Source organism: Acanthochromis polyacanthus, chromosome 14 (genome assembly GCF_021347895.1).
Source record: "Acanthochromis polyacanthus isolate Apoly-LR-REF ecotype Palm Island chromosome 14, KAUST_Apoly_ChrSc, whole genome shotgun sequence".
NCBI classification, from domain to species: Eukaryota; Metazoa; Chordata; class Actinopteri; family Pomacentridae; genus Acanthochromis; species Acanthochromis polyacanthus.
Window position 1 is genome coordinate 27,775,758 of NC_067126.1, and position 17,798 is coordinate 27,793,555.

At 40.0% G+C, this 17,798-nt stretch overlaps 1 protein-coding gene across 3 annotated transcripts in view; it reads right to left on the reverse strand.

The window, feature by feature from the left end:
* erbb4b (erb-b2 receptor tyrosine kinase 4b) overlaps window positions 1-17,798 on the reverse strand; it is a 328,153-nt gene that overhangs the window by 11,874 nt on the left and 298,481 nt on the right. For all 3 annotated transcript variants that reach the window (XM_051959185.1, XM_051959186.1, XM_051959184.1), the window contains 5 exons: window positions 12,673-12,828; window positions 9,408-9,483; window positions 7,662-7,808; window positions 3,887-3,984; window positions 2,934-3,104 (listed from right to left, as the gene is read on the reverse strand). In XM_051959185.1, coding sequence (XP_051815145.1) covers window positions 2,934-3,104; window positions 3,887-3,984; window positions 7,662-7,808; window positions 9,408-9,483; window positions 12,673-12,828 — 648 coding nt within the window. The remainder of the gene's footprint in view (window positions 1-2,933; window positions 3,105-3,886; window positions 3,985-7,661; window positions 7,809-9,407; window positions 9,484-12,672; window positions 12,829-17,798) is intronic.

Genomic DNA, 17,798 nt, shown 5'->3' on the forward strand with positions numbered 1-17,798 from the left:
TATAACTGTGTGAAAGTAATCAAATTATTCTGCTTCTGAACTACTAGGAAAGCCTAAAAACAGTGGAGGGTAATTTTTTTATTTTTATTTTTTACGAATATTATGCAAATAAATAATCTTTCATCCTCTGAATGCACCGAACAGAACTGGAGACATGTCTCTCATTGGCATTCAGCAGACATTGTTATCCTGACACAAACACAGGGGGATATTGGAATACAAAATGACTGAATTCTGGCTGTGTGACTGGTTTTGAGATAGATTTAAGTCCAAAGAAAGACGATGACCATTTGAACAGTTGAAGACGATCTCGCTGTAAACCCCATTTTGAAGACGGCAATTACCATAGTTTCACAAAGGAGAAAGACGATGGTAAACAGAGCGAGAATGGGAAAGCAAGAGGAGGGTGAGAGCGAAACTAAGAAAGCTGTGTGAGTGCAGTTTTAAGACTTCAATCTTTTGTGCTCTAACAGGAGTGTGCTGCAGTACATGCTGAGAAAACTCATTCCCACATCACTTTAGAGGCCATCTAAATGATCTGAGTGACTACTTCGACTTCATATTGTCTCCTTTGCCATCACGGTTCAGTGCTTGCCATCCTGCTGCTCCACTCAATAAGAGTTGGTAATAAGAAATGGTCATCAAGAGGCCATGTAAAATTAAAAGATAAGAAAGTGAATTATAATTATTACAAAGACACAAAAATCGCACACCGAAAACCAAGTTAGGTTGATTAATAACCACAAGACATTTATGCATACTGAGTGACAAAAACAATGAAAAGTGGAAAACAAAGCTGGGCTTGCCTAGTTGGTTAAAAAAAAACGGTACTGCTTTGACCACTTTTTTGTGTGTCGGTCTCCTAAAACCATACTTGATGCAATAGATGCTTTTATTTAGAGAATGCTCTGACAGGATCGTGTTGAGTTCAAAAACATAAATTATTAAAACAACATATCACTTGTAGCGGAAAAGTAAGCCAAAACATTTTTTTTTTAATAATAAAAAAAAGAAAGATAAACTTTTGACCACTTTAAAAAAATGCAGCAGCATACGCTTGGTAATATTCTGACTGCTTCAAAACCTGTTTTGACAGTGTCTGTGATCAGAGACCTCACATTTTTCTATCAGAAGAACATGAGCATCCTGTTCAGAAAAAAAAGAAATAAGTCAAAGATATGGCAACAGTCAGACTGGAGATAAAGTGAACTTTAGCTTGAGGCTGGTAAACTGGTGCAATCAGGCAATAATGTTCTCAAAAGCATTTTTCAGAAAGCTTTAAAACTCTTAGTTTACCGCCACAGAATTACAGATGTGGGTGTGTTATGACAACAGCTAACAAAAAGTATATCACACAGAATGAAATGCAGGGCTGTATAAATATTGAAAATACTCTTTGTAACTGAAGGACACACAAGGAACACAGTTTAGGAGTGAACAATGAATAAAGATGGTAGTTCTTGGGTGTAATGCTCAATTCTTTGCAAATAATATACAGTCTTGGGGAAAAAAAAATATTAGACCTTATTTTCTTCAGTTTCTTGTTCATTTTAATGCCTGGTACAACTTAAGGTAAATTTGCTTGGACAAATATAATGATAACAACAAAAATAGCTTTGTGGCTTCACATAATTATTTTGTTTTAGTCATTATGTGAGAGCTGACAGCTTCTGAGTTGTGCTTCGGCTTGTATGTCAGCAGGAAAGCATTCAAGGCCTTTGCATGTGCAGTGCTGCTTATGACATGAAATGGCCTCTTATATACCCTGAGAATACAATTAAGCTTATGCAAGTCAAATAGGACATGAAGTATTATGTAATCAGCTGCATCTCCTGTCTTGTTCATCATATTCCTCATCCAATATACCTTTAGTTGTAACAGGCATTAAAAAGAACTAAAATTGAAGTAAACAAGGATGGTCTAATCACTTTTTCCATGACTCCATATGGGATATGGTTTATGTATATGGTTTGAGCCTAATTATGTTTATGTATAAACTTGCAAATACAGAACATTTGCATTTATACTATAATCATGCCTTATTATGCAGCTCTCAATCTGCGACCTTTAAAATACAGAAACTCAACGACCTATCCTGACTCAAAACCCGATATAAGCAATTTCTTAAGCAGTCAGGCACTTTAGGAAAGATACACTGCAGATAGTCAGTTTTAGTGACTTCAGCTTGCTGGACTCAATGTTTTCATTTAAATACCTCTTCAGGAGCTTTTGCTAAGTGAGTGTTGTGTATGGAAACTGGTGGATCTCAGGAAGGGTACAATAAACTGAAAACTTCAAAAACACATTGCGACAAATGTCTGGCACACAGACAACCCACACAGCTCATGGGTTGGAGAGGTAATTGGCACCACCTGTTACCACTGTCACTGCTAGCTTTATAGATACCCCTGCATTTTTATTGGAGTACTCTGACAAAGCCAGAATAGTAAAAACAAAGCTTAAAGGTATGCATTTTGTTGCTTGCTGAGGGGCTACATCTAAAATGCATTTAAAAACAACACCTCGACCATGCCGGAGACTACGGTACGCATGCTAATAAACTGTATTGCCGCCTGTGTGGCAGCACGGTTCAACCAGCTGGCTGACCAGATCTATAATCTGAGAAGGGAACTTAAATTCCTTCTTTGTAAAGGCTCTACACAAAGAGAAGAACTACATTTTGCTCATATTATCACTGCCATCTGGGTGCATCATGGTGTTTTTACCAAACTAGATGAATTTCTTGATGAAAACAATTGTTATCCTCCAGCCATTTAAGACCCAACTATTCTAAAAAAAAAAGCAAATTAGTTTTAATTAACCCCTTGATAATACAAAAGGCAGTGTGTAAATTCTATTGCATTTCTTCCACAACCACAATGCAAAACTGGCCTTTGCTTTAAGTTGAGTGTAGATGCTTTCAAAGAAAATACCTTGTTGGAGTCCATGCGAGTGCGGGGGGTGTATGCCAATGGGGGGATATTGAAGGAGTGGGGTACCAGGTACTCCTCAGCATCCATCAGGTCCTCCAGTTCCTCCTCATCCAACAGACTCTGGAAGAACTTGCTGTCGTTGGGGCTGGGCAGCTTCATGCGGTCATCACCCTGAGAAAAGTGGATGTGTGTGTGATTATTCTGTACACAACCAATTAATGTGGGGCTTATGCTGCAACCACTGCTCTAGTCCGAGTAATTCAAATGCACACTCTGTAATTTCTGCTGGTAGGGGTTTCTCAGTCAAAACAATAAGAAAAGATGAAAACGGATGGTGACACAGAATGACTAGCTAGCTAACTTAATCTTATTGTTAAACTCTCTGACATCATTCGGTGTTTACTGTGTATCCAAGGTCAAATAAATATAGATCGACACCGCTGACAAGCAGTCAAAATAAAATGCACTTTTATACTGAATAAAATCCTGCCTTTTCTAGGTCTGAGCATTATTGAAAGTATTTGGGATAATGTGAATACGCAAATCTTTAAAATGTATCACATTGGTCTACATACTGTTCGACATATGAATGCACAAGTTTTGCATAATACACTGTTAATTTAATAAACAATATTTTGTTGCCATTTATTTTGTACTAAATGCATTATTATTTATGTCACACTCACAGTTTTCACATCTTATTTGCCATATTGGCCAAATATGTATATATGTATATATAATACGCAACTTTAATTCACTTCACTTAAACTGAGCACACTCTTAGAAATCTAATAAGTTGTACAATTATGAGGAGTAATGAAATAAAAGAGATACAGATACCTACTGACTACACAAATCCTACATAAATTGTCAAAAGGACACAAAAACAAGCACGACAGAAGACAGGTTCATGTTTAGAATTTTTCGTAATAAACAGTTTCACATGTACCTACCTGGATGACCAGGTATCTTTGGGGATCACGAGCCATCCTAGTGAACTCTGCAGCCAGCTCCTTGAACTTGGGTCGACTATCTGCATCAATCATCCAGCCTGGAAAATGATCTTGAATTATTTACTGATCAAAAAGAGGTTACAAATACATACATAGCAAAGATATTGATATTTAACCCTGTGGATTCATGATGCCCCCCCCAACACTTGACTATAAATTTGACCTTATGTGCAAATCTTCTCATGGTATGGTTTTCTCAACAGGAAGCCGGAAGATCAAGTCATTTCCTCGCTGTAGGAACTTACAGTAACAGCATCTAAGTGGGAGGAGCAATGTGCTAAATATGTGTCAGTGGTGATCAGGCAGTGCAATTCAGTAGTCTTCACCAAGGGCGTCAGTTTGTTTTTAAAAGTGGGGGGGATGGAGACCACAGCCATTGTCAGATGGAAATGCACACCCTGGGTGGTGTGCTGGGTAATCGGGAACACCGGGGATATCCCCGGTGTTCCGCTTTATTGTTGGGCCGCTCCAGTCATAAAATAATAATAATAATAATAATAATAATAATAATAAAAATGCTTTAAATCATGGGTCTCAAACTCGCGGGCCAACTGCAGCCTGTGGGACGATATTTTGTGGCCCTCTACTTGAGATCAAAGTTTAGCATTCGTGCGGCACGCCTGCTTTTCTCATATGCTTCCGTGTCGTTGGTAAGACAGCACTTTGAGAAAATGTTGAAGAACGGCAGCAAAATGCCACAAGCTGGGCTGGAACTCACAACCACCGCACCAAAGGCAGAGGCTCAACCTGTTGAGCTATCAGTACATGCAGGTAGAGGGGTCTGTGGGCCGCTATAGTACTAATTCTCCCGGGCCGAAATTTTGCCCCTGCACGCCTCTGGTCGGAGCTTCCACTTGGCACGGGTACAAATTTAGCATCTGCACGTTTTTTTTTTTTTAACCTCACGAAGGTGTGCTGCGTGTCTGTGCAACTCTCAGCCGAATGCGGATGGTGCGTTCAAGAGCGTTGGAATTTTCTATACTGCTGAAAATAACTGGGTTTACAACGGCTTACATGTGAAGAATTTGAATGTGTTGGAGACACAATGACCCCTGACAAAAAGTGGGGGGGACACATCCCCACCGTCCCCCCCTAAACTGACGGCTATGGTCTTTACACTTTGGTGTCAAGGGTTCTGCCTATGCAGATTGTGTCAAATATGCATAACATGCTCTTACTATAAGTCAGTCATGTTATCATTTTAACTGACTTGCACAAAAATGAGCATAATGTATCTATTTTGTCATATCATTACATCATAAATTCCCTTTTGTTCCATAAAGAACAATGGCAGATTTTTTTTTTTAATGAGGTTCTCTTTATCATAATCACTTTATCCAGTTCAAAGATAAAAAAAAAAACTGTTTCATCACTGGAATGGCCATATGGAGCAATGTGCTCTGCTGCCAGTTTCCTTGTGAACACACAGGTACAGTGCCAAGGCAAACATGTGATCTGGCCTTGAGTGGTGCCTGTCTAGGTATCCAGGGAAATAAGACACAGAGATCGTAAGTGAGAGACGTGGCTTTCGACACGAAAGAGTACACAGACACACATACAAGAGATTTCACATGTCAGAGTGATCATCTTTGATCTTAGGGCTTAGTTTCTAGATTTAATGTTTGAGTAGTGAAATAAGGCAAATACGAGGAAGTTCATCCTCACCAGTGCTCCATGTGTTTCTATTTGAGAGAATGAACTGTATGCGCATTAGTGCAAAGAGAAGGCAGGTAACAGGCAGGTGAGGGTGACCTGTCCCTGCTGCGTGTGTGTCTGCCTGCCACATTGGCCCAGGTTCAGGGCGACAGTAAAAGCCAAGGTGATAGTGACAGCCAGAGGCTGCAGTGTGGAGAGCATGGGACAAGGTTAGGGTGAAGCTGGCACCGACTCTTTGTGCTGGCAGCAGTGGCCAGAGGTTATGATGCCAACTGTGACCCCAGTGCCTGACAGTGTGACAGCAGTGACCGACCAACGAGGCCACTGTGTTGGTGCTGTGGATCCCAGCCAGACAGAGAAACGATTCCCTCATTCATCTTCTAGTAGAGGTCTTCATACCTTCATTCTACTTGTATTCATCAAACCTCAAGCACAATTTCACAACACAGGATCTGTAGTAAATACAGCCTCATAGCCAGAGACAACTTAAGCAAGCAGTTGATGTCTCTGGGCTTTACTTAAATTTTGTTTTGCACTTTCTGGAGCGACTATCCAAATCTGGTTCCAACCTCCACACACAACACATCAGTATATCCACACACAAATGTCATTATTGTGTTACTAAAAAAACACTACAGATTAATACAAAACAAATCATCTTAAAATCTTGCAATACTTACAATAAAAAGCATATTTGGAAGGTACAGACACCAAAACTGCCCCATGCGTCCATCATAAAATGATTTATATTACACAACATTCGTCACACAAATTTATAAAATAGCAGCCATTTTTCAAGTTGGGCAAAGTTATATATATTTTCACACAGAATGAGCTCGAAGAGTGATCTGTTTGGTTTTGGTTTAAAATATATCACAGTACTACATAATAGTATTGACAAGCTTGAAATAATGAACTTATTCAAAAGAATTTTGTAATCCATTATGCCTATGTATTGAATTGATGAGGTTACACTGCATTTAGAAGGTTCATACATGCATTTTGTTGCCAGAATCAAATTCTAATATTACAAAACTGCATGAAACAATATTAATTTCATGAAAGAAAAATGACAGCAATGTCTGTCACATAGACTGTATATATAGTGGACATAGCATCTGGCTCCAGAATTGAAACCAACCCGGAAGTGTCAAAAACTTGCAATATCACGCCGTCCGCTAGGGTTGGCTCCAAAAAGCTTTTTCTCCATAGACCCCAATTCATTTTTGGAAAAAATAAAATTTGATAGACTGATGTTCTACAGCTCAGGATTTTTTTCCCCGTTAGTTTTCATGGTCAAAATGAGAGATCAGTTGGCCGATCTTAAAATAAATTAATACTGAATTTTAAGTAAATCGTTAAAGTTGGCGGAGCCAGGGGGCGTGGCTATACTTGATGGACAGCAACAGAAGCCTCTGCGGTAAAACGTGGGCGGGATAAGAGAGTCCTCAGCCAATCCTGCCCCTAGTTGCTCTCCGGTCCAGTCTGTTTGATGACGCTTTTTACGTCACTGGCTCCAAAAAAATCCAAAACGGCGACCAGGAAATAGCAAAATCCGGGCTTCATTTTCTCGGCGTTGAAACCAACGGGTGACGTCACGGTTAGTTTACGCCTGGTCTGTCATCTTAAAAAAATGGCTGACATTTGGAATTTTGACATGGCTAACATTATTTTCTAAATTGGCAGCCAATGAGTAAACCTCATGCCAAACTGAACACTGAACAAGTCTGAATGATTTTTTTCAGCTATCTGCCACTATGACAGAAAAAATAAAAAAATAAATACATCTCTGCCACATGGGGTTTGAGGTTGCAGCAGCACCCTTAATACCTCTGCTTTGTGTGGATAAGGCAAGTGGAATATCCTCAGAATCAGCTGTGCCTTAAACGTGCACATTTATCAACAATGGTCAGTGAAAACTTTCCTCATTACTCTCGGACTGTTCGCCTGCTGCAATAGTCAGCACCTGTTAGGTCTGTGGCTGTAGTTTGTGTTGCTGCATTCAGTTACGCTATAATAAAAGGAGCTCCTGTTTTGCTCACAGTGACGCTCGACTTACATTTGACCATGACCATGTAGACGTCAATGGTGCAGATGGGCGGCTGAGGAAGACGCTCTCCTTTCTCGAGCAGATCCGGAATGTCTCTGGTGGAAATTCCATCATATGGCTTCCCTCCAAAGGTCATCAACTCCCAAATGGTTACACCTAAAAAGAGGATGAGGCAATGGGAAGGAATACATGAGCAGAAAAGCAGAGGTATCAATCAAACAGAACAGAAAGGGAAAGAGAAGAAAAAGTAGCAAAAAAGAAGAGGAAAATTAAAATGAGAGGAAGGAAGTGCAAAAAAGAGCCAAGAAGGAAGGAGAGTAGCATAAGGAGATTGAAAAAGAAAGAGAATGAAAGAAAAGATCAAGCAGAAATAAGAAAGATGAAGGCATGAAAAGACAAAAAAAAAAAGAAAAAAGATGACGAAGATTAAAAGAGATCAAAAGAGGATGATGGAGCAACAGGAGACAACGCAAGCAGACAAACAGAGAAAGCAACATTACAAAGGGACAAAGAACAGAGGTCAAGATAAGAGAACACAACTCAACAGAGGACAGAAGATGACGGGAGGAGAGGAATTAATCACAGTGTTGAAAGTCATCAGTCACTTTGAACTTTCAGATTCTTTATCTTTAATCGTGCTAGCATTAATCGGCTATTAAGTGGCAAGGAGAGTAAATGCACACATTATGATGGAGCTGGAATAGCTTCAGGTCACTGAGGACCACTAAGGGGCAAAACCATGCTGAGACTTTTAATCAAACACGTACTACGACCCAACCGACATTTTCTTTTGGGAAAATCATTTCCTAAATCAACAAACACTGTTAAACAGGAAATTATTGTTTGAAATATAATATACAAATCTCAGAAGAATGAGAAACAGTGGAGGAGAGTGGTGTCTTGCAGGAGTTAAAGGAGTATATCATTGATTGTGATATCTTCAAGCAGTCAAAGTAGAAGCATTTGACACTTTTCTCTTTATGTTAATAATTAAGTTGGAGTCATGTCCACGGGTCTTGAATTGGACTCTATAGTGGAGATTGATGAGGAAGGTTTGACAGTGAGGGGTAAACTGTTCCACTGAAGAATATGGGCTAGAGGACTCGGCTGGTGCCTCTGCATACAGCGCTTCAAAGACTAAAGAATCTTAACCAGTGAAGGGAGGTTAATACAGACGAGGTGTAATCTCAGTTTTTAGTACCAGTCAGGATGCTTCATATTTAGCTCCAGATCTAAACTGGAACTATTAGTGTAAAGAATAGCTGAAAATGGAAATTATAAAATTAAAGCAAATATGACATTGAAATCTGTTTGATGACGAAAGTGTGAGAAAAAACAGCTACAGGTCAAGTGTAATTTGCGAGAAAAATTATAATATTCTCGGTCTCGTAATCCTCGGAATCCCAGTTTGAAAGACAAAAAATTTTAAAAATAATTCCAGCATTTATCAAAGTCAGAACCTGTTAAAACAAAAACAATTGTCAGATTTTCAACTTTCTGTTGGTCCTTGAATCGCTTTTTTGTGCTATTTAATTTAAAAAAAAACAACAACAAAAACCTTCCTCTCTACTTGAATCCATGGTTGTGCTGTTTCCATAGAGGTGTGGAACTTTATATCGCAGTGAAAAATGAGCGAACGGTGAGGAACAAAAAACATACAAAGTGCTTGCGATTCAGAGGGTTAAGTTGGAGAAAAACTTACTTTGCAATTTCAATGTGTCTACATGAATTCTGTGTGTTGAAGGTGAAGCTTACCATAACTCCAAACATCACTCTGATGAGTAAACTTCCTGTAATGGATACACTCCAGGGCCATCCATTTGATGGGCATCTGCCAGGCACAAAGGCAGTGTGTCAGTGTTATATACATGCATATAATACCTATTAAATTGAGCTTGATGCTTTTCTCTTGTACCGACAAATAAAATGACAAGAAAGTTCTGGCTTTGGACTCAGTTTTATCTGTTGCTTAGGTGGCGTGACACATAATGAATCAACCACAGTGGAGAGGAGAGACGTAAGGCAGAATGAAGGAAAACAAGGTTTGGTGAAAGAGAAGACAAACACACATACACACACAAGCTTCAGCTGTGCTGAAATAAGGTGAGGCAAAAAGCAGGCCCGTCTGGGATGCAGCTTAATGCTGTGATTAGATTTGAAGGCCAATTTTATTGATTGCAGCGATGGAGGTTGAGGGGAGCGGGATGTCGAAGGTTAGAGTGCCTGTCTTTCACTCAGCTGAGGGGATAATTCCACAGCGCTCATCGTGGACATAAACCACGATGGACACGCTGGGGATGAAATAGGTTTTCTTTGTGAAAAGAGGGTTTGGAAACAAAATGCGAAAGTGGCAAAGGATAAACAAAGACTAGAAGAGGTCGGAAGCCCATGTACAGAGAGCCCCAAGGACGTATTTGTTTACTACGTTTACAGGGTTCTGAGATGTCTGCTCCCCAAAGGTAAATAAAACGGTCCAATAGAGCAGAATAATATTTTACTCTGCTGAAACAGTTCTTCATGATGGGCTGAAATCCTCCCTCAGGATATGAAACCTTCATTAATGTTAATGTCTATTTGTTGTCTTTTACAACATGTCAATGATATACGGTCCAAAATATTATTCAATTAATATTGTATCTGCCAAAGAAAACACATCCAACTAGAGATAATAAAAGCAGACAACACATCTCCCATTACAGGCTCAAATGATAATGTAGGACATAGTAGCACAGTTACAAACCCCTCTAGCAGAAATGGTCTAATACCAGCAGTAATGCCTTGAATAATAACATTGCGACTCGATGCATTCTAAGTATGCCATTGATTCAAAAGTTCAAGACAGGATGATTAAATGTAATTTACATCAAACATTTCATTAACAACATTTTTAAAATGCCTTGCAAAACACAACTCTAAATAAGTGGGAAATCAGGTTGTATGTCATTATTTAATCTGTATGAAAACAAAAGTCTTCAATCTGTGCTACAACGATTCACTTTCTGGAGTCGTGTTGCCATTGTGATGTTTCTAGTAACCCAGGCCAAACGTGCATGCAGACACTGAGCGAAGCAAACTGTGGACCATTTGTGCTTATTCACTGAAAACGACTCCGGTACCAACTATACGACTCGTTACACGCTGCTGCTTTGTCAGGACCCTTGGCGGACCACTTTTGAACGCACAGGGCAGATCGATAGACCTATAAAATCTGTGAATGTCAGAAACAGACACCATAAGTCTGTATCCAAATGTTCTCTGATGGTGTTGCCGCTGTTTCTCCTTCATAGGCAACAAGACGTTTTCATGTCTGTAACATTGCAGTAATGTTGTGAAAGGTTTCAGCCAAACCATCATCTTTTTCTCAACTTCAAGTATTTCTGGTGCCTAAACTTAACCAAACAGTCTGTGAAAATGATAGTCACAAAACAAAATTAAACTACTTGGAAAAAAAGTTGTGTGACCCAGGACACAATCGCAGCGTCCCGGATGAAAGTCCAATGACTTACACTAGTACCACCCAAGTGGAAAAACCCATACATGTCTGTCAACTTGATATTGACATAGGTGGCACTAATGCCAAAGGATACTGGTGTGTGTCACCCAAGCGGCTTTCACTAAGCAGTAGCATTTGATGATCTGAGAATGAGAATGGTGTATTGTCGACATGCATGTGTTTGGCAAAGATTAGATTCCAGTAATGGATCTATCAATAGCTGGACATGGTGATTACAAGAGTTTCTACAACAATGAAAATTTTGAAGTGCAATTGCAACTTTGATCCATCAGTTACAGCAACAGTATGTAAATTTGCAGTGTTTTACGATTACTAACATTTCTCTACACTAAGTTTTTGTTTTTGAAACTTTAAATTCATATGCAACCAGAACGCTTTGTACCGCTGGGCGGCTGTGGCTCAGGTGGTAGAGCGGGTCGTCCAATGATCAAAGGTCCGATTCCTGCTCTGTTCGATTCATGTGCTGTTGTGTCCTTGGGCAAGACACTTTGCCCACCTTGCCTCCAGTGCGGCTACTCACATTGGTGTATGAATGCTGGTGGTGGTCGGAGGGGCCATAGGCACGGATTGGCAGCCACGCCCAGGGCAGCTGTGGCTACAAATGTAGCTTACCACCACCAGAGTGAGAATGTGTGAGTGAATGAATAACGGATCCATTGCATGAGCTTTGAGCATACCTGAACAGAAAAGCACTGTATAAATCTAATCCTATTATTATTATTACACAACTCCCGATCAGCTCATGTATCAGAACAATTAGAACAAGAATAATTTGGCTTTAAAGTCTAAGTAACATGATTTTTTTTTTTTAGTCGTAAGGGATTGTGACATAAATAGTTACATGCTGAATTCGAGTTACCGCAATAAAAAGCTCTATAGGGATGCTCATATAATGCATATTCATTATGCTACAACAGTGCTAGTCAACCCTGTCTTCTGCATTTGGCCACAGATTCTCATCAACACCACATCTTATGTGCAGTGCTGGTTGCATGTGTAGCTATGATATAAGAATTCGCTGGTTTAACTGAACTCAGAAGAAACTCTGATCCTTTCAGTTTTTTGCTCTCCAGCCCCTTTCTCTTATTCCGGTACGTTCATAGAACAGTTTTGTTCAAGTAGAAAATCGAAATGAAGTGTCTTTGTCTCAAGCCACACCACCATCCACTCAGGTGTTTCCATTTCAACTTTGGGTACAATTGTGCCAACGTTCAACTTCTACATTGGTTCAGCAGCTGTGAGCTGTAGCTTTATTGCTCAAGGAGTGATAGTGATGCTCCCATCTAACTATTAAGAAGAAAGCCAGTAAGTGTTAAACTGTTAAGTTGTGCTTTTAAATACAGTTATTTCATATACTGCTATTAGCCACTAAAAAGTATACGACTATTCCAGGGCTTTACTGTTTTTTGCCAAAGACCCGCAGTCTAATGTGATGTTCAAATATGCAAAATGAAGACATGTACATATTTTGTAAAAGTGTGTAAATAATGTAAAGTCGTGATTTACCTTTCCTCCATCGGCATTGTATTCTTTCTCATTAACATCCAGCAGGCGAGCCAGGCCAAAGTCGGTGATCTTGATGTGGTTTGGAGACTTGACCAGAACGTTTCGGGCTGCCAAATCCCTGTGGACCAGCCTACGCTCCTCCAGATACATCATCCCCTGCAACACACACACACACACACAGCAATTATTTATTATTTTCTATTGAGTTAATTTATATGCATCGCACATATCAGCGGGCATGAGTGTGCTCTGGCATGCAGTAACCTGCAGCGCACACATGCAAGTCTGACTCCAACATCCCCATCTGTCTTTATCATCATCATCACCATCATCACTACCGCCATCAAGTACACATTAGAATTTTTATAATTATTTGTGTCATCATCATTACTATCACATTGTTATTTTTATGGTTATAATTCCCATCAATCAACAACTAGACTGTGGCAAAGCCCTCGTAATTGCCAAATGCTTGGCGATGCAATAAAAGCGGCATCCACAAGCATCAACCCAGAGGCAAGTTTTCAATTAAAGCCAGGACCCATAGGAGCAAAGCATGTTGGAGTAAAACATTTCCTTCAATACATTTATTGAACAATTAAGAAACCACAACCATGCTCTTTCTCTCTGTTCTCACTTTAATTAATAATGATTACCTGCCTTGAAAAAAAAAGCACATACAGTTCTCTCTGACATACTAAGACGTTTACATTAATTATCAATGTGGTAAAACTACAATATTAATTTCTCGCATCTCTTTGCAACATTTTTCAATAAAAAGTATAGATCTCTATAAAAAAAACAATTTGAACATCAAACATGAATCGCATTGATACAGCAACTTGAGTCAAACATACCAACCATTATTTGAGAATGCTGTTGTTGAAATAAAATGAGTGCATTTAAAAAAAAAAAAACAGTGCATATTCTGATATTAGCATAATTATAAAATTACCAGAATCAGCCCTGTATTATATTGTTATATTATACATGTGTACAGACAAAGAGGGTTTCAGAATTTGCATCAACCCAAAGCAGACAGGTTCAGTCTGACACAAAATGCCAATAATGTCCTCAAGCCACAAAAGAACGTCTTTGTATAGCAATGTAAAAGCTTTTCCCTTTCTACATCTCGTGCTTGCACACCTCGAGTCTACACTGGCCATTGTGCACCACTGCAAGAGTGGACCTGAAGAGAAAGAAAGATGGGGGGGGAAACTATTTGAAATTGGACGAGCAATAACAGAAGCCACTTTGTTTGAAGTGGCGAGAAGACAGAAAAACGAGGCCTTATTTGAAACCATAACAAATTGGATTTAGCTGGAATGGGTTAGGAATGAAAGGAGGAGTGGATGGGGGAGGAGAGGAGAGGGGAGGAGGAGGAGCGGGGGGCTGAGCTACAACAGTCTAAGAGGTGAGATTACATTTGGTACATTGCTAAGGCTATAATCACACCGCCTCATTTGGCTCCTTCTCGGGAGTGGACGCGGGGTTTCGGCGCACACCTGCACATTTACATAGAAATACGCATGCAGCTACAGACACGCAACTGACACGGAGGCGCTATGCATTTTAAAGAATAATTGAAACAATGACAGTGAAGACAGCACATCATGATCTTAATGAAATATTCAAATCACATACAGTACATGACATTATGGCAGAAATGGCCACTTTTCGGTTGTTGCAATATATGTCAGCAACTCACAAAAAGACATCTTCAACTTGCTTTTAAATAACATGCCAGAAGTTCAATAAGCACATGTGAGCCAAATATTGACTCTGTTAACCAACTTTGTGATATGATACTAGACTAACGTGAATGTGACTATGGCTGACGGAAACTATCATACAACAAAGAACGTGTTGATTCCTTGAACGGTTGGTCATAAATGTACAATTTGCTACATTACCTGTCTAACTCGAAGAGGTTTGATACCATCAATCGTTAACATCATTGAAATCTAGCCAGGAGTCATGTAAATATGCTAATGACCTCACCTGTTGACATGTCAGGTATTTCCGAGCAGCTAATATCCATGTTACCGACACTAACAGTTCTAATGATGGGTATGCTGCAGAGTGTGATCATGTGTTTAGAGTCAAGTAGAATACATGTTAAAAAAAAAAGCTGGCAAAGAAACTGCTGATCAAACTCAACACACACTGATGTGTGATTTTCATTCCTCGTTTTCTCCAGCTGTTGCAAGCATCCATTACCCAAAATGCTGCAGAAAAGGGTGGAGCCGAAAAGGATAAAGATTGGGATTTAAGGTATCCCGTGCTGGCCGTTGCCTGTGGCTCCCAAATCATCAAGTCCATGTGTGTATGAGTCTGTCATGGTATACCCTGCCAGGTTTCTGACAGATTCTTATTTGTACATAAATCGCGCCCAGTAATCTCCTCAATTTTCGAGACAATTAAGCAGTGGAGAGAGAATGGATGGCTTGGCAACCCGTGAATTTTAATTTGCCAGCACAATGAGATTGAGAGGGGGAGGTGATGGTGTGTGCGCAGAGTGGGAAGTGGCTGCAGACGTGCGTAAGGAACAAACTTTTTTTCCCCTTTTTCTACTCGGTTGCTCTCATTTACTGCCCTCCCATGTGGACATGATGAGAACAACTCACTGCCAGAGGTTTGTAATTGCAGCAAACCTGGATGCGACAGCCAGGCTCATGCCAGCAGTGGAAGCTGCATTTCAGGTAAGCCTGCCACCAGAGGAAATCCACGGGCTTCAGACAGACTCTGTTATGATCACACCTCCAGACGAGGGCTGCTTTCCAGTCAGTGGGGATCAGGCCTTTGCCCTAACCCCTGCACACGGAGATTTTACATCGGAAAGCAAGCCAAGGAGAAAAATCTTGAGCATAGTGACAATCAGAAAAAAAGGACCACTATCGGGATTTCAGGAAAACACAATTGCTAGCAGTATTTCATAGAAAAACAGGTTTGGTTTTCTCAGTCACATAAAAATCTATCTTTGCGTGTTTTAGTGTACTGGAAGGAAGGCTAGTTCACTCCATGTTAGCAGTGTCATGCTTCAGCTAAACTGCAATCATCACACTCCATTCCACAGATTTAAAGTTTTGCATCGACCATTTGATAAAAAGGCTTCCTTGTAAACTTCAACATTCTGATTCATTTATTTGCAATAACAGCAGATGTGATCTTTGCCTGAAGACAGCATGATAAAAACAGAAAGGTATTCTCTATTGTTAACGCACCAAGCAGTAAATTATGTGGACACCCGGGTGCATATAGATTGTTTACCTGGGGAAAAAATGGTAGCAGACTGCAGTATGGGAACAAAGCAGTGTGATGCTCTGGGAATGCTGCCCTGCCCTTGGAGCCTGGAATGCATGTGAATGTTATTTTGACACATACCTCCTCCCTAAATAATGTTGCAGACCACATTCATCCTCCATGGCAATCGTATTCCTTGATGGCATTTGCCTCTTTTAGCAGGATAATACGCTCTGCCACACTGGAAACTATTCCTCAGGAATGAAAAGTTGGTGAATTGGACTCCAAATTGTCTATATATCAATCATGTTCTGCAAAAACAAGTCCAATCCAAAGAGGGCCCACTGCACACCTTCCAGGATGAAAAGGATCTGTTGCTAACATCTGGGAGCCTGATATACCCTCAGAGGTCTTCAAAGGGTCAGAGCTGTGTGCTGGAGCTGATCAGTAAATGCTGGGTGCTGGACCACTCTCTACAGTCAAGTGAATTACGACTCCCTTAAGAGGATATTCTGACCTCGTGCCATGGTTATTTATGCTTATTCCAAAGAGCCATGCAAACAAAACCCAAATGGAAAGCATTGTCCTCAGGAGACGGATTTGGTGGAGAATGGCAAAGGGCTGAAGATTAAATCAATATGAGCAGAGCGAGGAGAAGTGGCGCCCATTTTTCACAGACTGGCACTTCCTAGTGTTGTTTATTCTGGCAAGATCATCACGCACACAGATGCACACAGAGAAAGCTGTCAGCACACACAACCAGCACACACACACAGAAATCTATAATCAAGTGATTCATCCTGAATAATGTTATTCATGAGGAAACACTCCTAATGAGACTGAACATCCAATGGAGGCTTTATAAACCTCTTGTGTGTTCTCTTTCTTTAGCGAGCGTGTGTGTGTGCGTGTTAGGTGATCCGCCTACTGTACTGGTGTAGGAGGGATGTCTCTCACTGTGGATTTATGCCCATAGTGATACAAGAGGAATTTATTATTGGATCCCACTGCATGCCACCATGATTTTGCACAGTGGCACATAATTAAATTTGTACATTATTACCTGAATTTTAAGCTTTAATTACGTCAAACCAAAATACTGAAATAGCATCATGGCACAGTGTGAGGGGTAAGCCAGCAGCGGTTACATAAACCAGATATGTTACCGTTAGGATGGCACTGGAGTCTTTAGTCGAAAACAGCGAACAAACATCCTGTAAATGTCATTATAATGGAGGGTCAAACATTCAAATTCCTACTACAACACCTCTATAATTTTCATTTATTATCATTCAGGCAGGGGATGTCCAAAGTTTGATTTTGAGAGCTGGAGTGGTGCCATTCACTGCTATTTCCAATTGATCATAATAGCAGGAAACTAAACCTGGTTCTCTGTTTATATCCATAGTCACACAGGTACATGAAACATGCCGCAATAATGGATGTTTCATGTCTAACTGGGATATCTGAACATTGCTCAAATTTATGCCAACTTGAGCTCATGTGTCATTAAGTCTTAGAGAAGACTTTGTCATGGTGCTCTGTTACTAGCAAAACTCCCACGATGTTCTCTGCTTTTCAACACAGAAATGCCTGATTCCTCTTGTTGCAACAGTAGAAAACAGTAGTCAGGTAAGACAGGATATCTACACAAACACATGTACGTATTATCTAAAGGGCATTAGTAGATACGAAATATCACATGACCAGGGCTGGATTTGATTGCTTAGTTGGAGCTTGGCTGTAGCTCGGTATAGATCAAGCACCTAGTGCTTCCTTCCCAACATAATGAGTAATAAAACCTTGTGTTTAAGATCCTTGAAATACTATCATAGGAATATATATATCTTACCAAAAGCTAAACCAATGAATCAAAGTGAAAT